Genomic DNA, 22,656 nt, shown 5'->3' with positions numbered 1-22,656 from the left:
GCCAGGATGATGAACCAAGGCAGTCTGGCTCCAGAGTCTACACTGATACTGCCCTTTACATGACTAGGGTGCATATAGATAACAACACAGCGCAAGTTAACTCTGCAGCAGCACCCCTTTATTGTGTTATGTTCAATGTAACAAAAATACACTATCCAACATGTTTTGATATCTTGACGGTATCTACTTCTTAAACAAATTGACCCTTGATCATCTGGGATCTGTGATTAATTCAGCAAAGAAGAATGAGATTCCAGTTAATTTGAGGTCCACTGGGAGAAAAAGATTCAATTTTGGAAAACCAGATTAGAAAACAAGTTGGTATTGTTTAACTAGCTAATATTTTAAGGCACATTTTATTTTTATTGAAAGTTGGAAATATAATTATTAACATGCGATATATTTCTAAGATTTTTCCTAATCATACTATACATACCATGTTTATATTCCTTTTTTCACTTAATCATTTTCTCATGCCACTAATGCTCTTTATTAATATTTTTATTAATTTTAAAAATAAAAGTAATATATGGTCATTTTATAATTCAGAGTACAGAAAGGTGTAAGTGAAAAGTAAAGCTCTCTATCCTCAGAATAAAATAGGATTAAGAGAATCCTATTTCCCCTTACCAAGAAGTTTCTATGTATGTGCTAGCATATATACAATATATATATATATGCTACCATTTAAAAAATTTTTTTAATTGAAGCATAGTTGATTTACAGTGTTGTGTTAATTTCTGCTGTCAAAGTGATACAGTTATACAGATATACATTCCTTTTTTGTGTTCTTTTCCATCATGGTTTATCACAGGATATTGAACATGATTCCCTGTGCTATACAGTAGGAACTTACTGTTTATCCATTCTATATATAATAGCTTACATCTGCTAATCCCAACCTCCCACTCCACCCCTCCCCCACCTCTGCTCCCCCTTGGCAACCACAAGTCTGTTCTCTATGTCCGTGAGTCTGTTTCTAGTTCATAGATAGGTTCATATGTGTCATATTTTAGATTCCACATATAAGTGATATTATATGGTATTTGTCTTTGTCTTTTTGACTTAACTCACTTAGCATGGTAATCTCTAGTTGGATCCATGTTGCTGCAAATGGCATTATTTCATTCTTTTTTATGGCTGAGTAGTATTCTGTTGTGTGTGTATGTGTGTGCGTGTGTATACACACACGCACACACACACACCTCATCTTCTTTATCCATTCATCTGTTGATGGACATTTAGATTGTTCCCATGTCTTGGCTATTGTGAATAGTGCTGTTATGAACATAAGGGTACATGTACCTTTTTGAATTATAGTTTTGTCTGGATATACGCCCTGTAGTGGGATTGCTGGATCATATGGCAACTCTATTTTTAATTTTTTGAGGAACCTCCATACTGTTCTCCATAGCTGCTGCACCAATTTACATTCCCACCAACAGTGTAGGAGGGTTCCCTTTTCTCCACGCCCCCTCCAGCATTTGTTATTTGTGGACTTTTTAATGATGGCCATTCTGACTGGTGTGAGGTGATACCTCATTGTAGTTTTGATTTGCATTTCTCTAGTATATGCTGCCATTTTTAATGACTATAACGTATTTCATTTTGTAAAAGACCATCACACACTAAATTATCTTCCTATTTATGTTTGGGTTGCTTATAATTTGTTGTAAGAACCTATAGAGAAGAATATAAAAAATTATGGGAAATGTGTTCTAAATTCCACTGGAGTGATTCTTCTTATGTGTAAATTTCTGTTAACATTTCAGATTATTTTCTCATTCTAAATTACCAGAAGTAGAATTGCTGGGTAGATGGCTATGAACATTTTTTTTTTTTTTTTTTTTTTTTTTAATGAGTGGAACCTCATACTCTTTTTTTTTTTTTGATGTTGGGGGTAGGAGTTTAGTAATTTATTTAGTTATTTTGGCTGTGTTGGGTCTTCGTTTCTGTGCAAGGGCTTTCTCTAGTTGTGGCAAGCGGGGGCCACTCTTCATTGCGCTGCATGGGCCTCTCACTATCACGGCCTCTCTTGTTGCGGAGCACAGGCTCCAGACGCGCAGGCTCAGTAGTTGTGGCTCACGGGCCTAGTTGCTCCGCGGCATGTGGGATCTTCCCGGACCAGGGCTCGAACCTGTGTCCCTTGCATTGGCAGGCGGATTCTCAACCACTTCGCCACCAAGGAAGCCCGGCTATGAACATTTTTAAGTCTTTTGTTTCATTATTGCCAGATGGTTTTTCCGTGTAGTTTGTACCAGTTTATATTCCTACCACAGATAATAAGGGAGGCATTTGAAATAAGCTGTTCAAAGATACTTAGTTTCTATCCAGGAAAGGTCAGACAAGAAATAATCATGCTAAATCAGGGCTTTTTGAACTTGAGCAATGTTGTTTTATGGGCATATAAGACAACGGTATGATTTCATCTAGAAAAATGCCATATACTGCCCATAACACACAAGCTAGATTATTTGAAAATCAGTGATTCAGTTAGACCTTTAAAATTTTTCTAAATTGGTCAAAAATAGCTCTGAGAATAACTTATTCAATTTAATAGATACTGCAGACTTTGGCTTTCAATTATGAAAATTAAAAACGGTATCATTTAAATGTTGATGCTGTATAAACAAGTTTCTCTTAGCGTTTCCCAGACTGTCTTCACAGTAGCCAATATCCAGATTTCATTAGATCCTCACAACAGTGAAAGAAATCTGAAGGTAGCTGCCATTCATACATTCTTAAAATCTTATATCTGTGGTTATAATGAGAAGAAAACCCTGTGAATCATTTGAGACTTCCTTTAAAAATAAAAACAGAACTTACCATTGACTAGTTCCCATATCACAAAAGGCACATCCTTCCCTGATCAAAGTTTGCTTTTGTAGATGAAGCCAACCTATGGGCACTAGATAAGAATGAATAAACTGGACCCCGTGTTTGTTCAACACCAAGGAATTTGATTCCCTTCTTTATCCAGAGAAGCTGGTTGGGTAGAGGCCAGAGAAAGAACTACTCCAGTCATTTCCAATCCAGAGACTGTGTTCCAAGGGGGATCAGTGTCCCAGTCATCTATAGATGGTGAAACCAACATCCCAGATTTTGGTTTATTGGAGTACAACATATAATTTGTTGTACAACATGTAATTTCTCAATTCCCGTCCTGGGTTTTCCTGAAAGGGAAAACATCTGTGCAAGCAAGAAGGTTTGATGCCGTAAACAAATTTCTGATCCTGCTTATTCTTAGCAAGAGGGATTATTTTCTCCTCTGCAGTTTATTCTGAAGGCTACAGATAGCTTTAGTGACTTGAGAGAGAAGCACTTTGGGCAGGGATCCCAGTGACCTTCTTCTAAGCTGGCCTTAGAATCACAGAAGAGTTTCATTCTGGTCAAGGCTATGAACCTAGACTGAAGGGAAGATGGGGAGATGGGCATTATGTAAGAGTGGGGTGTGAGGGATTGGGGAGATTAAGGGCGGGGGATCCCCAGAGGACCCAAAGGGGATTTTTGGATGAAAGTACCTGATTTGACCCAACTAAGTGTTTGCTGAGAAAACTGGAGTTGCAGTCGTAAAGATCACTGTCACTCAGCTTCAGTCCTAGAAACCGCTGATGCTGTTAGATTTGGTCCTTAGATTGGCCTGGTGTTCAGCATTTCTACTATGTATTCAGGTCGCAAACCACTTGCTGAGGAAGATGACCTAGGTTTTCTCAAGGTTTTCTCCTCTCTCCCTCTTTCTCCTCCGAGCTTCAGGCAAGAAGAATGAGACTAAAAAGAACAATATTCCAGAACCAAAGGACAGCACTTTGTCCCTTTCATTCTCTCATTAGATCCTGACAATTCTCCTGTATTTTCATTCTTATTCCATAGAAAGAGAAGAGAGAGTCATAGACTTAGGTGAGCTGACAACTAGTGAGCAGCAGTGCTAGGAGGGAAACCCAGGTGTCCTCACTGTCACCTCCCAGTGTCTCTTCTGCCACCTGGCTGGCGGATGCGGTCAACTCCCTCAGGGTGTTGGTGGCCCCAACCTGTGGTCCCGTCACTGCTCTCCTGAAGGTCTGGCCCAGAGTCCAGAAGCACAGCTTCCTTGGGAGTGGTGATAAGGGAAGAACTTCCCTTGCCCCCTCTGGTCTCACCGGCTGGACGGGTGGCGTCAAGCGTAATCACACTGCCTCCAGCAAGGGCATGCTTGCAGCTGGCGCCACAGCCTCACGCCAGCCACACCAGCAAACTCCTCAAACCCACCAGCAACCAAGGCCAAGTAGAAAGCTCAATAAAGCTGACAAGCCCCAGGACACTCCACTGGACACTTTGCCCCCTTGGGCGTTGGCTGTTTGCTGGAGAAAAGCTTAGGAGGGTTCCAGCTGGAACTCGGCAACAGGAAAAACAGGAAAAAGCTCTTTCTGTTAATTCAAAACAGTTTGGAATCCATTACAGTTCTTCCCAAACTTCCAAGATATGGGGAGGAAATTCACTGGATTTTACAATATATTTCTCGAGGCCGATTGTCATCGCCATCCTAATGACAGAGAAGCTGTAAATATTGGTGCAGCAGTCACAGATGGCAAGTCATCCAGCCTCCTCATTTACCCTCTTGGGTCTGGCTGGGTTATACAAACCTCCTATATAGCAATTCCTCCCGTTTCCAGCCGTCCCGGCCGTGTTCTTGCTCTGTGAAGCGATTTCGGACAGCTGCTCTTGGAGCGATCCTGTGCGTTTCTGCTGTTGAGTGGGCAGGGAGCATAGGGTACAGGAAGGGGGAATTGTTCACAGATGTACATCTACAGATCAAGGAAGAGTTAATATTCTGTGACAGTTGGAAAACTCCTAGACCTCTCAGGTCAATACCATGGAGCTCTGTTTCTTACCCTTGGTCCTGACTTATATGTGTATCAATATATACTTTTTTTTTTTTTTGGCTGTATGTGGGCCTCTCACTGTTGTGGCCTCTCCCCTTGTGGAGCACAGGCTCCGGACGCCAGGCTCAGCGGCCATGGCTCACGGGCCCAGCTGCTCCACAGCATGTGGGATCTTCCCGAACCGGGGCACGAACCCGTGTCCCCTGCATCGGCAGGCGGACTCTCAACCACTGCGCCACCAGGGAAGCCCATCAATATATACTTTTTAATTTGTTGGAATTAGAATAGAATCAAAGTACAGCACCTGGCCCAGAATAAGTACTAATACATCCTTGTTGAATGAATAGTAATCAAATATTAATAATAATAATAGCTGCCATTTATTGAATACTTCATTGTGAACCAGAGTAGATGCTAAGCACTTTACCTGTGTTCTGAATCTTTGTTTAATTTTCCCTGCAATTCTAGAAAGTCTCTCATTATCCCCATTTTATAGATGGAGAAAACAGAAGTTTAGAGAGATTAAGCAATTTTCCCAAGGTCACAGAGCTACTAATCGGTGAGGCCAAGGTCTTATCCAATCTGACCTTAAAACGGATGCCCTTAACTGCCACTGCCTTTTGTGTATTGAGCTGTGGAAGCATCCCAGTTACTTACCTTGGACTTGGGGTTCTTTGGCAGTTATCAGAAACTACCCATTTCCATATTGCCTCCAAGTATTTTAATCAAGAATTTCCAGTTAGAGTCCAGATATTACTTCCTGCTCTCCAAAGCCCTTCTCAAGACACCATTTGTACCTGACTGCCTAACAAAATTACACCCCAGGTTTGAGAACTGTTCTGGGACGGAACAGAGCCCAGTGTTAATGCCGAGACTGGTGCTGGTTCTTCCATTTGTTCCGGTAGCACAGCCCCCATTCGCAGGCTCCCTGCAGAAGCTGACCATAAGCTTTATGTACCTAAGTAAATATGTCCGAGCTTAATCAGATACCATCTTATAGCAGGTTCCGATGGAGAGAAGTGGCTGCAGGAAGATTTGTGAGACAAATTTAAAATTGTTACAATACCTTCCAGTACCTTAATTTCTTCCTGCCCTTCGGAGACCATCCCAACGTCACTCCTCCCGTTCGTGTACAGGGGACCCCTCTCCCTCCAGCTTAGAGAGCACTAAAGATCCGCAGGACAGAGCGGGAGGGGCTCTGGGCTTGTGGGTGTCCGTCTCCCCTCCCCATCCCTAAGTGCCCTCCAGAATCTTGAGGATAGTGACAGCTCATGTGTCATCCTTCCATTTTACTGCAGGACTGTTTCTACCAGTTAGAAGGGACAGCCGAGCTCTTCTCTGGAACAAGATAGAGGGCACGTGCCTGAGTGGGCCTGTGCTGTTCTTGAGAAGACTCCAGCTCAGGGGACCTCTGATTCTCCACAGCCCAGTGGCCCCCATGTCTTCTTTGTCTGTTGGCATCATCCTTACTAGTTAACTGGGGGGGAGACAAAACCAAAAATATTTGAAAACTGAGGCATTAGTAATACTATGAAGAACAAGAGGCCAACTTTCTTCCATTCTCCTGTGGCAGTTAAATATTCAGCTACTTTATCCGTACAGTGTTTTTGGACAAGACTTAGGCTGGGGTCTGAGTGGTAAAAGTTGTTTTTCTGACCGTTCTCGTGATATTGAGAATAAACACAGACATCTGATTTCTCGTGTGACTGAGCCTTGAGCAGGGCAGTTGAAGAGTGTTGATTACATGGTTCATATCTCCCATCTGGCCCATGATTGTGTCAGAGAGTACTTGCCTTCATTTATTAATTGAAAACTATTGAATGGGCACCTGCTCTGTGTCTGCACGGTGTATGGCACTGCTCTCTTTGCCTGCTGTCCTGGTCTCCCCACTACGCTGCCGTGACCAGTGGACAAATCCTGTCAGGTGGCCGGGATGGCTTTGAGTAATGACTCAGTGTGGGTTATCTATAAATGTCCCATTAGTTCACTCTTCTCATAACCTCACAGACTCGGTTTAGACAGAGGGAGGTATATTTGTAAGTTCTCAGCTGGCACCCAAATTCTCAAAACCAGAGAATTGGGGGTGGGGGTGGGTAGGGAGAAGAGAAACACACTAGAATCATCTGAGAAACTTGAACTACACACACTCGCATGCATGCGCGCGCGCGCACACACACAGAGGCTTTTGTCATTTGTGGAACACTGAAGCATCTTTATCTGTGACTGCTTCAGAGATAAAATCCCCTCCTCACCCCAGGCCTGGTAGGCTGGGATCATTCGCTGTACTTGACCTCAGAGACAGACATGGGCTTGAAAGCCAAACTGCTGAGTCATTCCTGTCCCCACACCAGTATCTTGGAAGCCAGTCAGTGGGCCGCTTTGGGGAGCACTTTATCATTTTGGGCTCTCACAATGTGTGTTTAAACTCTGGGTGACCCCAGGCAGACTTCCAGACTGGCACGGCACTCAGACAGATCCTCCGCCAGTGAGGAAGAGTGAAAGCGGCCCTGGTACCAGAGGCCGGCGCAGGTGGTGAGGAGCCCCGCACTCCCGGGGAGAGCGCCCGCCCCCGGGATCCCGCCGCATCACCCACCGGTGCACCAGGAGAGGCAGGATGGGGCGGTGGGGGCCTCTGGGCTCCCCAAACCCCGCACCCCACCACTTACTAGATGTGTGACTTCAGGCCGTTATTTACCTGCCTGAGCCTGAATTCCTTCTCAGTTCCCTAAGTAAATGAAAGAACATTCTGTGAAGCCTCTGGCACAATGCCTGGGACGTGGTAAGCACACAATAACTGCTCATTTTCCCTCTTCCCTGTACTGTATAATTTGAAGTAGCTCCACACAATCCTGCCAGAGGATTGCTTGAAATTTCACCAATAGCATTCTTAAAATCCCTTAGTACCATATAAATACTCCTAAGGAGATAGCAGCTAATCCCTGTATCAGCTATCACTTTAAGGGGATTAGCTGTGGATTGAGAACAAAACCCCAAAGGACAGAGATACTGGAGGGAGGGGAGGGAGGGGAGGGAGGGGTGGGAGGGGAGAACTCTGGGCCCTGCTGCCCTTGAAGGAGGTACCAACGAGCAGGAGTGCAGTGGGGAATTCTGTAAGTTTGGGGGACATTATGTGTTAAGAGGTCGTATTTAGAGGTTGGAGATCACGCCTATGTTTTGAGATCACAGGTTCTTCTCCAAGACGTTGGAAAGGAAGATGTGGGGGAGAGGGGAGAGGTGCAGAGAACAAATCCTTGGCCACTTTTTATTTTGTTGACTCCCTTTGGTTTGCCGTTGGCATTTCTAGAGGTTGAGGAAGCAAGGGAGAGTCACTGGATTCGGAGCATGAGTGTGTCAGGCTTGATGGTGAAGAAAAAAATCACTCTCCATCTTTCCACTCGAGCCTGGTTCCTCTACCTCCCAGTCTTGATCAAAGCTGGTGTGGGACGTAGAAGGGTCAGAGATTTATCTGCATCCCTCGGCTTGAGGGGAGCCCACTGCTCCCCTGGTCCGGACACAGAGAAGGGGAGCAAACCATGGGGCTGAGCTTCACTTGAGTGACCACAAATGATCAGAACGAGGGGACCCAAACCCCTGGTGAAAGGAGGTGGGAAAGATGAGACTTCCCAAGGGCAGGACGGAAGTCTCCGATCCTGTTTCCATTCTCAAAGAGCTGAAAATAAAGCAGGCCCCACGCTCCGTTCACGGCAGGTGCCATTGAGAGATGAAACGAGCTCTGAACGCGGCAGAGAGGAAAGCGCTGCCCACCTTGTTACCAGATACTTTTGTGTTCTGTGCTGTAGTTGGGGAGGTGGCTTTTGGAGGTGGTAGTTGAGCATTTGAGGTGGGGGGACTTGGTGTGCAATTGCTATTTAATGGGCAGATAAAAGAAAATACTGCCTGGGCTTGGTTTCATTTTGGTGGTGGTCACCCGCGCCCTCCATCCTAGCCAAATCGTACGTGTTGTTGCTGTGTCATTTTGCGGTTGTCATTTGGACACAGACAGAGAAAGCATTTATTTAACTGTTGTTTAACAGGGATATGTTAGAACGGGGACCACTTCAGAGGGAAGGACTCCACTAGCCACACGTGCGTTCACGGCAGACATGCTTGTCACCGATGATCTTCATCTGTTCGGTACAAGATCTCTGTTCTGTTGTTCCCTTTCCCTGATAGCAGCCATCAACCACATTTCTCCCCAAATCATCCATTGTTCACACTTCTGATTAATTTAGGCTGGCCTTGCTAGGATTCTAGACACCACATCCCCAGCAAGGTGCAGTCCCATGAGTGGAAAGGGAAAAGCATCTAGAAGGCGGGGTGGAGAAGAAGGGAGCAATTAAGGGCAAAAGAATAGGAAAGATACAGAGAAGACCCAAGAGCATCGCAGAAATGAGAGGAGGAGAAAGGTAAGAAAGAAAAGAGGCACGTTGGACTGTACTGTTACACTAGTGTGAATAGAAATAGCTAACTTCCCATGTGTCAGACGCTGCTCTGAGCACCTTCCATCTAGTAACTCATTTCATCCTCTCGACAACACTGCGAGCTAGATTACTGTCATGTCTCCATCTTTTAAATGAGGAAACCAAGGTACAGAGAGGTTAAGGAACTCGCCCGAGATTACCCAGCAAGTAAGTTTTCAGGTTGACATTCCAACTGCTTCTCACTACACCAGTGGTGTTTGCTCTCAGCTTCCCATTAGAATCGCCTGAAAGCTTTTAGGAACATTGGCGGTCATACCTGAGGCCAAGTCAATCGGAGTCTCTCAAGATGGGACCCAGGTATTAGTTTGCGTGTTTTTAATTTCCCCAGATGGTTTCAGCGTGGAGGCAGAGTTGAGAATCAAGCCCGCACTCGGTCAAGCCCCGGTTCAAATTTAAATATGAAAAGAACATGGGAAACTTTCTTAGGTTATTTTCTCTTAGCGGTAGGATGGTGGGAGGGAATTGCTACAGGCCAGACCAGTTTACCAAAGACAAACTTGGGTGAATTCAGAGTTTCGCCTCATGATCCCCATGATCCTGACGGTTAGACCAGGAAAGGACCGCAGAATCCCTAACACCGTCTCTAAGGAAGAAGTGAATATCAGCTCGGGGGCTTCTCTGTTTCATTATTGTCCTCAGTCCTGCTTACATGTGTTCAACTACAAGAATGAGAACTTGCCCCAAACCCCAAATGTGTATCTGCATCAGGAATCATTTTCTCATGCTCCTGAACTTACGCTCTACAAATAACAGCTCAGAAACCTCCCATTTCCCAATTGCACACATGCCACCCCACCCCTGTTTACGCTTCGGACCCCATTCCTGTGGAAACTGCCTCTGTCTGAACAAACACAGAGGACAGTAAAATGTTACAAAGCTCCTTTACCTGACTCCTTCTAACCATGACCTTAGGAAAGAAACACCACCGTTGCCTTGAAAATTCAGCCAAAACCCAGAAAGATAAGATGACTTGTCCAAAGTCACATGGAAGCTAAGTGGAGAAGAGATGAGATCAAGTCTTCAGTTTCCAAATCCACTCCTCTTTTTAACACATCTGTGAACTTAGGAAGCAATAGAATAAAGGAAATTGGGGAGCAAGAGTAAAAGGAAGTGAAATGCAAAGTGTGAGCTCCCGAAGGAGCTCCACCCCCTTCAGTTTCAGCCCACACCTGAGCTAAGTTCTTTCATTGCCTTCGGATCAATTTACAGCTGCCCAGCTATCAGACTTCTTTTTCCTAAATGCCCTGGGTACAATCCTTTTCAGATTTGTCTCCATCAGAAAGAAATCCAATAGGAAAAAACTGGGAACAGCATGACAGCAGCAACTAGAAAAGAAACAATACCATGCGCTTTGGTTTTTCTGCATCTCCTTCAGGAGATGCCGCTGTGGCCATCTGGTTCCCTAACTGAGACCCCTCCTGAGAAAATCTGGTCTAGGGAAATGCCTGGCCCAGGTGGGCAGATCCCAGGAGGGTCCAGAGAATTTGAATCTGCTTCAGATAAGCTCTTCACTTAACAGAACCAGATCTGGATAAGATGGGAGCTTTGTAGATTTGCCCACAATCAACAGTGCTCTCTAATCAATTCCAGCGCTGCACGATGGGGACCGGAAAGGTTTCTTTCCCAATTCTTTGCAGCCTGGGGAGTAAGGAACCGGTAATTGACTCCAGCTTCCTCGAGTGTTGGGTCCTGGAGCCTGAGTCAGCACGCACTTTCCCAAAAGGGCTTTCTAGGCAACCTAGGGCCAATGAAGGAGGTCCCTTGACCCTGATCCTATTCCAGACCCCAACTCTAACCCTCAGCAAGGTGTAGGGAGAGGACCTCAGACCAGCCTTCTAAGAACAATACCTTCGCAGGCCCTGGGCCAATGGGAAAGGGAGAAGGAAGAGAAGGGACCCAGGACGGCTAGGTCTTTAGACAGATTCCTGTGGCACATTTGTGGTGCCCAGCTTAGCTCAGTAAGTGTTCAAGTGTGAGTAGAAGGAAAGTGGAAAGAGAAAGACAGGCAGGGGAAGCAGGGAAGGCCTTGGAGCTGACTGGAGGGTAAAGGGTGGGGACAGCCCTGACAAATCCCTTTTGCCCTTGACCCTAGGGCGTGCTTAAGACCAAAGGAAGCTTTCTTGCTTTTTAAATAAGCCAAATGTTTTAAGTTTAACGTGTAAGCCTGTTGATATACTTTTCTATTTAGATTTTGAGTTCATTTCCCCTGTTTCATTATGTGACTTTTGTAAAGGGAATCACAAATAAGAATGGAGCGTACAACTTTTGAACTAGGGTCTTAGAGATCACCTCTCTAATGCAATCCTCTTCGTTTACAGAGGAGAAAGTTGAGGCGCCGTGAACTTGATCCGTTTGCCCAAGGTCACAGAACTGGTTAGTGAGAGACCTAAAGGTAGAGCGACCACTTTCCTGCTCGCCTGCCCTCCATTCTTGCCTTGACGGAGGCTCAGTAGGGGCGACAGTGGGACAGATCTGTAAATGATCTCACTTGTCACCAGAGAAAAGATAAATCAGTGGCCACAGAACTTCCGCCAAACTTCATCTGTCACATCATAAAAAATAACTTGCCAAAGAGAGGTTTGAAAATCCAAAGCAGACCCTTCTCCACTCCTAGAGGGAACAGTTCCATTGTACTGCACGGCAGCCAAGTGTTTCCAGCGAGCCCGATCAGCTGCATTTGAGGGTTTGCTCGTTTGAACTGTCACGATAAATGAAACCTAGTAGATTAACATAATCTCTTCTGCAGAAGTTCAGACCCCACGGATGCTGCTCTAGAGGAAGGAGGAAGGAGAAAAGGCTCTGAGGGGCCAGGGCCTCAGTGAGCAGAGGGTCTGCACAAGGGTGTGCACCGACGCCTCGACACAAAATGCTGCCACTGCCAACGCACATGCATTTGCTGTCCAGTCCAGGCCTTTGAAATCTGGCACGTCTGTTCAGGGGGAGGATCGGCAACTATTAAACCCAAGGCACCAATCCAGGATCTGGTTTTCCTTGAAGTGTCAGGGGGTTTCATTATTGCATAGCAACTGTGAGAAAGGACAACTCCTCCAGGGGTGTGATTCTCTAGGCCAGGACTAAATCATCTGTTTCATTCTCAGAAGCTGAGATTCTTGCTAATGTTTCCAAAATTAAGTGCTGAAATTAAAAAAAAAAAAAAAAATTACTCCGGTCAATGGGAGATGTTAGAGAAGTTGAGGGGAGAAAATCAAACTACAGGTAACTTTCTGTCTGTAATTTAAAATAAGAAAAAAGAAAAAAAATTTAAGAGCATGTTTAGAGTTCCGAAAAGCCCACCTGAGACCGTTCTCACCTTGGTCTCCTGTGTCTCATCTCAGCGGCTAAAGGTTGCTCGAGTTTACTAAATACAGGAAAACGCTATTTCCGGAGACTTCTTCTTTGTGCATTGATCCTGCCTTTAGGCTTGTTCACCAACCAGAAGAACTGTACTTTTCAATTCAGGACTCTTGGCTAGAACAGCCTTCTCACTCATAAACTCAGCCAGCTGAGTGCTTCCTGTGTTTCCACTGGAGCCTCAGAGATGATCAAGACATAGTCTCTGCCCTCTGATCTCTCGTGGCCAAGTAGGGGAGATAAACAAGAAAATCAGTACCTATAGTACAAGGAAATAAGAGTTAAGAGTGTAGCATTCGGAATCAGATTCAACTTTCAGCAGTGCTGTTTACTAGCAAGTGGCAGATCTTGGGCAGGATCTAACTCCTTTCTCTAAATCTTCATTTTCCCCTCCTTAAAGCACTGACCTCATGGAGTTATGGTGGAGCTTAAATGATATATTGTATATAAAGCCCTCAGTACGAGTTTTGGGAAATGATAACCACTCAATAAATGTAATCTACTAGGATAGTAGCAATTGAGGTGTTTGTAGAATGCTATGAGGACCAGAGAAAGGGGATTGGAAGAACAGGGGCAAGGAAGGGGTGATCTCCAGGAAGGCTCCAGGACATAAGGACACGGGCTAGATTTTGAAGAGTAGGCTGAAATCAGTAGGATGGTTGGAGGGAAGGTGAGACTGCTCCCAGCAGGAGGAACAGAACGTGCCTAAGCACAGTTATGACAGAATGTAGGATGTTTGAGGGACTTGGTGTGGAAAGGGCTTAAGCAAAGGCACAATGATAAACGGAGGCAAGACAATGAGGAACATTAAAAAGGGAAGTAAAAACTTTTATACAGTGCTTTAGTTTACAGTGAAGGGGAGAAGAGTTAAAATGAGAAAAAGAGGGTGATTGGCCTTCAAGAGCTAAAATTTGGAATCAGTACAAGGTATCAAGTGAGTGACCTGAATGTCATACATAATCTCTGTGCCCCTCTGCTGAGCCTTAATGAGAAAACCGTATATTCTAACCAAACTTAGAAATTAGAAAAAACAAAAACAAACACTCAGACTTTCCACTTGGAAATCTAAAAACATGTCTCTATATAACTCTTAGATTAAAAGTGAAATCAAAATAGTAAAACAGACTATTTAGAAAAGAACTGTGAGAGTATGATTTACCAAAGCTATGGGGTGAAACAGAAGTGACACTCAGAGGAAATTTTAGAGCCTTAAACTCATCTATCAGAAATTAAGAAATACTGAAACTAAATGAATTAAGCATTCAACCCAAGAAATGAGAAAAAGAGGAAAAAAAAAAAAAAAACCTAAAGAAAGTTAAAAGAATGAATTAGCTAAATTGAAAACAAAAGGCAATTTTCAAAAACAGAGTTGATCAGTAAAACCAGGAGTTGTGCTTTTTTAAAAAGCAAAAAATACATAAACCTTTGGCAAGTCAAATTTTTAAGTGAGACAATACACAAATAAAAAGCATTCAGTTAAAGGAGGTATATATAAAAATAATAAAAGAGATTCAGATTCTAAGAGAATATTATGTGCAACTTTATTCCAATATAAATTACTAAAATTTTCCTTTATAAGTAGTAGAAAACCTGAATAAATTAAAAACTATAGGAGGAAAATTAAAGATAGTCAAAGATTTACCACCAGGCTCAGATGGTTCTGCAAATAAATTCCAAGAAACCATCAAGGAATAGATCATGACTACATAGAAACAGAAGGAAAACTTCTCAACTCAGTCTATAAGACTAGTTAACATTTATTACCAAAAGAGGCAAAAGGTAGCTAGCACACACACACAAAAAGACTCTGGACCAATCTCACAGATTTAAAAGCCCTAAATAAAATATTAGCAAACAAATGCAAGAGTATAAGAAAATCTATTCAAGTAATTCACTACACTAGATTAAGATAAAACCATATGGTCATCACTCTAGGTAGAAAAACTTTAAAACATTTGATGAAATGCAACAACATTCCTGACTAAAACAAATTAAACACTTTAAAACTATTGGAGAGCCAGGAGAAAAACCTATCCACCATAATCCAGTAAACATCATACTTGTGGTAAACCATTAGAAGCATTTCCTTCAAGGTTAGGAATAAAACAAGAATGCCTCCCAACACTACTATTATTTAATACCATACTAGAGACATTAGCCAATGCAGTATGGCAAGAAAAAGAAATGAGAACTATAAACACTGGAAAAGAAGAAATAAATAAAACTATGATTATTTGCAGATGAAATTGTCTGTCCAAAAATTTTTTTTAATCCATGATAAAAACTATTTGAATTGACAAGAGTGAAATTGGAATAGATTCAATATAACAAAGCCAATCATTTTTTTCTAAACATCAGCAGGGATACATTAGAAAATGTAATGAAAAAGAAGTATAGAATACAAGAAAGTAAAGAAGTAAAAGTAAAGAAGAACACTAGAAAGTATTTAAGGTTGAATCTAAAAAGATCTACATGAAGCAAAAACATTAAAAACTTAAAAGTAATTTAAGCTTGCCATTTAAAAGTTCAAATAAGGAAAAGTATAAAGAAGAAAGTGAAAATTACCTGCAACCTCACTAATCAGAAGAAGCCTATGTTAAAATCTGGTCTATCCTTCCCAAGTGTAACAGTATTTGAAAACTATGTCTTGTCTCTTCGAAAATGCATGAGCTATATTAAGCAGAAAGACGACAAAGTCTGTGTTAAAAGTGTGTTTAAAGTAGTGGTAAGAAAGTAAGTAGAGGTTATAAAACACAGACTCATCAGGAAGGAACAGAAGTTGAAAATGAGATTTCTGAGTGAGTAGAAACATGCCAGCAGAAGAGTCCCCCGTCTGGTGAGACGATTGCCTTGCCACCCTCTTCTGTCAACTGGTCACACAGATTTCGTCTTGGCCAGGAAGAGAACGGCCCTGGAAAGAGCTCTGATAGTCTTGGTTTTCATTCCATTCTCCTTGTATGCAGTTCTTGCCCACTATCTGCTTTCCCTTCCTCCATACCCTATTTTAGAACCAAAGCAAAACCAACAAAAAGTGAGTTGTTTGGCTGAATATGCCTCAGATGTGGAGCCAGAGAATTTTGTAACTGAACCTGCTGTTCTGTCTTCCATTTCTGCTCCCCCAGACCGCCCCGGTTTGCTGAATGTGAAGCCCATTGAGGACATACAAGACAACTTGCTGCAAGCCTTGGAGCTGCAGCTCAAGCTGAACCACCCCGAGTCCTCTCAGCTCTTTGCCAAGTTGCTCCAGAAAATGACAGACCTCAGACAGATTGTGACAGAACATGTGCAGCTCTTGCAAGTAATAAAGAAAACAGAGACGGACATGAGTCTTCACCCGCTCCTACAGGAAATATACAAGGACTTGTATTAGCAGAGAAGTCCGAGTTCACTGACAACATTTTCCTTCTTCCAATTGCACTATTATTTTGAGGGAAAAATCTGACACCTAAAAAATTACTGTGAAAATGCATTTGAAAAAGAAAAGGTTTTAGAATAATAGATCTATTTTATGCATATTGTTTATAAAGATACATTTACAATTTACTTTTAATATTAAAAATTATTACATCATGAAATTGCTGTTGTATTTGAAGACTGAGTCTGCTGTGTCCCCCACTCCACCCTCCAGGCTTTTTTTCCTTTTATCTCCTCCCTCTTCCTTTTCTTTTTCCTTCCTTTCTTACACATGTGAAACACTATGAATGGAATTGCTGATCAGTTTTCATTCTCAGTCGAATAATTTTTTATACTCAATTTACAACTTTTCTGAACCTTCTATCTGCTTTAAAAATCACAACTAAGAATGGAACTTCAGGACCAAAAACTGCTCAGAGCATGTGTTTCTTAACCCAGAAGTACTCATTTGGGGCGTATCCCTAGGCCTACCAAGAATTCAATCTTCTTCCCCAATGCCAACCAAGATTTTCACTCACCAACAGCAGCCTCTAACAGGATACCAAGGCACGTGCAAATACCCAGTGGCAGGTATTAACGGCTAGATGCTGTGGGTAACACAGAAGTGTTATAAGATGTGGCACCTGCCAAAAAGAACTTACCATTGAATTGAGGAGAAAATATGAATCCTTCTTAAAAACAGATTAAAATACACAGTACAACCATGTGCCAAATGAATGGTTCAGACTCCAAGTACTCTAAGAGTTCAAAGTAATGAAGATTGGAAAAGTCATGAGTGACTGTAAATTCATTCAAGTGGGCTTCAAAGGATGTGTTGGACTTGGGATAGGTAGACAGTGGAAGAGAAGACATTCTAGGGAAGCAAAATCGCAGGAATAACAACAACAAAAGGAAACAAAACCAAAATAAAACATGAATGAGGGAGAAGGGCCGCATTCTGGTCCCGACGTACATAGAGCAGTGTTGCTACAGGTATTCTGCTGGCCTCCTTGGGACCACCTTGCCCAGGGAGCTCTGAATTTTGTAACCTCAAAGGCTAATTATCTGTTTAGGTAATGCATGCCTCCCCAGCAAAATAGACGATATGTTCCCTAAAAGCAGGGACCTTCTTGGCATAATGCACAGATTTGTTGATTGAGGCCACCAAGTTCATTAGCATTGCTTAGCCATGAACACATATGATGACTTTGAAGAACGCCTCTCAGCAAACTATGCTGAGGTCTCTCTTCTCTAGAATGATTGTTTCCACTGACCTAAATTATCCCCCTGCCGCTTCTCCCTTAGTTTATCTTTCCTCGTGGTGTTGATACTGAGGAGGACATAACTTTCGAGGCTTTCAAGCCAAAATATCAGGAAAGACCTTTTCATCCTTTACCCCAAAATAAACAGATCTCCAAAGAGTCAGGTTAGAGCAGTGAGTCCTGACCCCAGCCCTAAAAATGCGAGACCCCTAACCCTTTAGGAGAGACAGCTCCTGAGCTCAGACCTTTAGAACCAAAGGACTGAGGTCGTTGTATAAGTGACCTCGGAACGTTGGAAAGGAAAGTGACAAATTCAGTCCATCATGGGGCTGTTTTTTCTTTCCTTGATGCCAAGCAGCTAGCGGCTTCCCTGCTGTGCCTCCTGGAGAGTTATCACTGGGGGATCCTGAGAAAGAGAGAGGGTGCGGGCAGTAGACAAGGTGAGGATTCCACCTCAGAGGAGATCCCTTGTTTACAGGAGGGCTCGAACAAAGAGCCTTTCAGTGCAGCCACGGCCAGTCCAAAGCCTCTCCACATTCTCGGGGCTGTCGTTGCCAACACAGGGAAGAAGGGAGCCGCTCTCAGCTCTTTGGCACTGATGGTTAGCATTAAATAGCTTTTAAATCCTGGCAGCTTTCAGATTCCCATCTCTCTGACTTTTTCCCCGTGGTTTGGACGGTCATTTGCTAAATATTTTACGACACGTCCTATGCAGCCTCCAGAGCTCCTGCTCCACTCTCTGGACTCCCTCTCCCCCAGGATGATTCACAAGTTCATCAACAAATGTATCATCAGTTACTCACAGCACTTTCTCCGGACACAAACACACTTAGGGATTTGTGTTGACAAAAATAGGAAGAAAAGTAACCGTGGTCAAGAGCCAAAAAAAAAGGAAGAAAGAAAAACGGTTTCGAGGCTCCCACAAGGGCCCTTCCCCAGCACCCGCCTTGGATACGGCCTGGTTCCTCCCCCACCTCCCCGCTGCCCATGGAACACTGGAGCGGCGGGGCACCCAGGGCAGAAAGCATATCCGCACACCCTGCTTCTCTAGACACGATCAGAAATGGGGGTGACCCAGGGGCTTCTTTTGTAAACTGTAGGTGAGGAGCAAGAGGACTGGGGCTCTTCAGTAAGAACTTGGGCTGGGAAGCCAGGCTGGTGCCACCCTGCAAATGCTCCATCGTCAGCTCGGGGGCAGAAACCGGAGGGTCGGCTACATCAGCTCCGCTGAGGGCAGCAGGGCTGAGGGACCAGACTGCTGTGTAGGTTTACTTAGTTGCTCCTGGATTCCAGTGGCTTTTTCTTGGCCCCTCGAGGCTACCAGGCGAATCTTTTTTGTGGGCAGGTCCTAACTTGCTTTGTGTCTCCTGCCGTGTGGTGCTGGTAAAGCAGGACAGGGCTGACAAGGTTGGAAATTGGCCCCTGGATACCTATTCCCTTGGAAGGAGTCAGGGTACAGAAGTGAGTCCCTAAAAATGTAGAATCCCTGAGCCTTTAGGAGAGACATCTTCTGAGCTCAGACCTCTAGAACCACAGACACGATCACATCAACCGACCTGGGCCCTGGGGTGGGGATGAGCCCTCCTCAAGAAAGCTAATTTCCATTCTGAATCCTGAGAGAAGAAACCAGAGCTCATCTCCAGGTGGACCACGCTGTTGCGTTCTCTTTCCTCCTCTCCTCCTACATACTTGCTGGAACGGTTTGGGGTTACGAAACAAAGGGACCAAGACGCCTGTCTTCACTAAGTGTCCACCCCCCTATTTTCCTCTTCCCTCACCCCAGCCCGGTCCTTGGCCTCTGACCCCTGGTTGCCTCCATTTACGTAATTATCACTATTACTGTGCCTGTGCATGGTGGGCCCTCCATTTAAATGCTTATTGGAATGAAGGAAAATAGTGGCATCTTAGGAGTTTAGAAGATGGTCGGATGCCATCTAATCCCACCTCATTCATTAAATGTATGCGCCGTTCGGTCGCCGGTGGGGTCTGCCACCATGTGAAGGGGGCTGTGTCGAGGCCCTGCCCTCGAGGGGGCCACATAATGCTGATGAGGTCAGATGTGCTGGTGATGAACTGTCTAGAGATGGGAAAAAGGGTTCACGGGGGGTGTGGGGAGGCACAGAAGTGTCACAGTATGGAACAAGCTCAGAAAACAGCAAGAAGTCAGGGACGGCTGCCCTAGCGGAGGGGGTGAGACGTGCGTGTGGCCAAGCCAGCGTTGGGTTGGGACAGCCTTGCGCTCCGTGCTGAGGAACCTCCCTTGACTGTATTTGTAGGCCGTAGGGATCCAGTGGATGTTGTCAGGCAGAAGAGGGATGTGACCAAATTTGCATTTTGGAAAATCTCTCTAAAAGTCAAATCCCCTCTACACTGCTTCCAATGGCCATCCGACTGCTGAACAGCTGCCTGAAGGCACGGGAAGCTCTCTCCATTCCAGACCCGTTGGTGATTTCCATCTCACAATCTTGTAGGCCCAGCTCTGCCCCTGGGGTCATGCGTACCACATGCTTCTTCCTGCACCCTAGAGGTTCTGACTCACCACATTACCTGGGGTCAGGTTACAGCCTTTGGCTGAAGGACCCTGCCACCCTCCCTGTCACTGGTCCCAGGAGCCAGGGCCTCTCATTCCCCTCACCACAAAGCTCCTGCACCTTGATGGCAAGGTCATTTCTACCCCATGTGCACATCCTACACCCATTTCCAGACAGGCTCTGTATTTGTCCTGGAATTCCAGAAAATTAGAGCTAAAGGAAACAACCAACTCAAAGGACAGAGGAAACCCTGAGGGTCAAAGAAGTTAAGCAATATGCCCAAGGTCCTAGGAGTCTAGGATTAATTTGCTCAAAGGTGTTGAATTACACAGTTTAACAAGAGAAGCTCAAAGGGACAAACATGAAGCTAGTATGAGTATCTGCACTGGAGAGCAAAGGAAAAGGATGGAATCAAGTCCTGAGAGGGATTATTGTGACAATCAAGAGATTATTGTATAAATATTGTATAACTATTGTATAAGTCACTTAGGACTGTGGCATCTGGAAAACACAGCTCTTGGGGGGACAGTATCCTCGTGTGACTTATTTTTTTTTAATTTTTTGGTATTTTGGCCATGCCACGCAGCATGCAGGATGGTTCCCCGACCAGGGATCGAACCCAGGCCTCTGTAGTGAAAGCGCTGAATCCTAACCACTAGGCCACCAGGGAACTCCCCCTCATGTGGACTTTACTGTTAGGCTGATTTGGGTTAAAACTCTAACTCCACTGCTTACTGGCTCTATAACCACATGGCTTTTGGCCAATCTCTTAACCTCTCTTTAGGTCTTAATTACCCGCATATGTAAAATGGGATAGTAATCCCCATCTTATAGGGTTATCATGATGATTAAATGTAACAGTGGTTGTAAAACACTTCACATAGTTTCTTGGCACATCTTAACCAGTGAATCTGTGTTGGCTACAGACAACATTATTGCCCTTGTTATTAAAGTGCCCTTCATTTAAGAAGGCTTCCTGAGCCCACGTGACAGTCTCTTCCTGTTCAAGTATCTGGGCCTTACCTGAATATCCTATAGATTCAAAGCCAGGTAAAGAGATTGGATTTCTACATTTGGCAGTACACTAAAAATACGTTCTCTCAAAAGCATTCTGCCCTCAATCCATAAGTACTAGGAGAAAATAATTATTTGAAACACAGCTGCTGTGTTCTGATTTAGAACAAATGCTGGGATGAGGCTAGGAAAACATTTTCTCCAAAAGTAGTGGGACTTCTCTCTTGTGACTTATGCTCCTAATTTTAGACTAATATTACATAGTTTGCATTTCCAGAGGGGTTATAAAGAATAAGAAAATTGCTAATTTGGGTCTGTAGGGAGTGGGCTGGGATATTTCCATCCCCTCTGGAGTTTTGTAAATATGTTCCAGGCCAAAAGTTCCCAGGAAAGGGTCATTCCTGGGATCTGTTTTGTGCCACGGGCTGGGCTTAAGGAGGATCCAAGTGGCTTTCTGCTAGAGTCAGAAAACTGTGATCCTCTGGCTACTTGTCCACAATCCTGGAGGCCAGGAAGTGTGTCTAGAGTATCCACTGTCAGTTTGAGGCTCAGCTCTGCCAGGTTCTAGGTGTGTAACCTTGGGCAAGTCACTTTCCTCTCTGGGGACATAGTACCTGGCCTATAGAAGCCCCGCAGCAAATTACATCTAATTCATTCATCATGAATAAAGGAACAGGTCTCAGTTGTCCCATCTGTAAAATGGGAATGATAGTACCTAGGCTGCATGTCTTACAGAATATCACAGGAAGGAAGCAGGGCAGGCCTGATCACCGTTATTCACAGATAAGAAAGTGAGACCCAGTGAGGTGAAGAAACTAGCCCAAGGTTACAGAAAAGAAAGGGAGGGTCAGAGCTAGGCTAGCCCTCCAGCTTCCTGAGGCCCACCCCGTCTAGGCTTCTTTTATAGAACAGCCCGCTGTCTCTGCGAGAACCAAAGGCAGTGCTGCCTGGTTGTTGGAGCATAAGCCTAAAGCATCAAAGACTTAAAGACTGAGTGTTGGCTCTGCCATTTACTAGGTGTGCAGTCTCAGGCAGGTTGCTTCCTGCCTCTGGACCTCAGCTTCAACATCTAACTTGTGAAGATCTCTGTTCCTATAGGTTTTTGTAAGGAATAGAGATCATGTATGGGGGACACACCTAGAATTCCTAAGCAATTAGAATCTTCTAAATACAAGCACCTCCAACCTCACACAAGCTTGCTGGGTGCTGGTCCCCACCGGGGCACACTGGTGACCAGGTGGTTTCTTCTCAGCCAGAGGAGAAATCCTGATTCCAGCCTGTGAGGCATGTGCAGCGTTGGCCCGGGTTCTGACAGCAATTTACCCAGGCCCTCGGGAAGGCACTTTCCCTGAGCCTCAGTTTCCTCATCTACACGATCAGAGGCTCCATTCTGTCCACTTTGGGGCTCTGCTGCCCCAGGACCTTGGGGTGAAGGGAGGGGAAGCTGGAGGGGAGGGGGCTTGGCTGACCCTCGGAGCCTGTCTGTGTTCCCTGAAGCCCGGGCGCGCCCTCCCCTCCACGGCCCCCTGGACCGGTCGGCAGCCAGTGCTCCTCGGGGGTTGGGCTGCTCCAGCGGAGGGGGCGCCGGCGAGGGGCGAGGGCCGGGGGGCCGCGGAGGCGCCGGTTCCCACCCAGGGCTGAGGGGAGGGGGGGCGTCGTGCTGAGTCAGCAGCTGGCCGCCCTGCGCTGGGGCTCCCTGGCCTCGGGGCCTGCCAGCTGAGCCCCGGCCAGGAGCCCCCGGGAGCCCCGCTGCGATCGATGACGC

At 44.8% G+C, this 22,656-nt stretch overlaps 1 protein-coding gene across 1 annotated transcript in view; it reads left to right on the top strand.

Annotated features, from left to right (window-relative positions):
- Window positions 1-16,236, top strand: part of PPARG (peroxisome proliferator activated receptor gamma) — a 131,724-nt gene extending 115,488 nt beyond the window's left edge. Inside the window, exon 8 of the mRNA XM_081246425.1 lies at window positions 15,814-16,236. Within this exon, the coding sequence (XP_081102551.1) occupies window positions 15,814-16,061 (248 nt within the window). The 3' untranslated portion in view covers window positions 16,062-16,236. The remainder of the gene's footprint in view (window positions 1-15,813) is intronic.
- Window positions 16,237-22,656: the final 6,420 nt, after the last annotated feature.

This window comes from Mesoplodon bidens, assembly GCF_964165515.1.
Source record: "Mesoplodon bidens genome assembly, chromosome: 10".
Lineage (NCBI taxonomy): Eukaryota > Metazoa > Chordata > Mammalia > Artiodactyla > Ziphiidae > Mesoplodon > Mesoplodon bidens.
The sequence above is the reverse complement of the archived record's forward strand: the minus strand, read 5'-3'. Positions and strand labels throughout refer to the sequence as shown.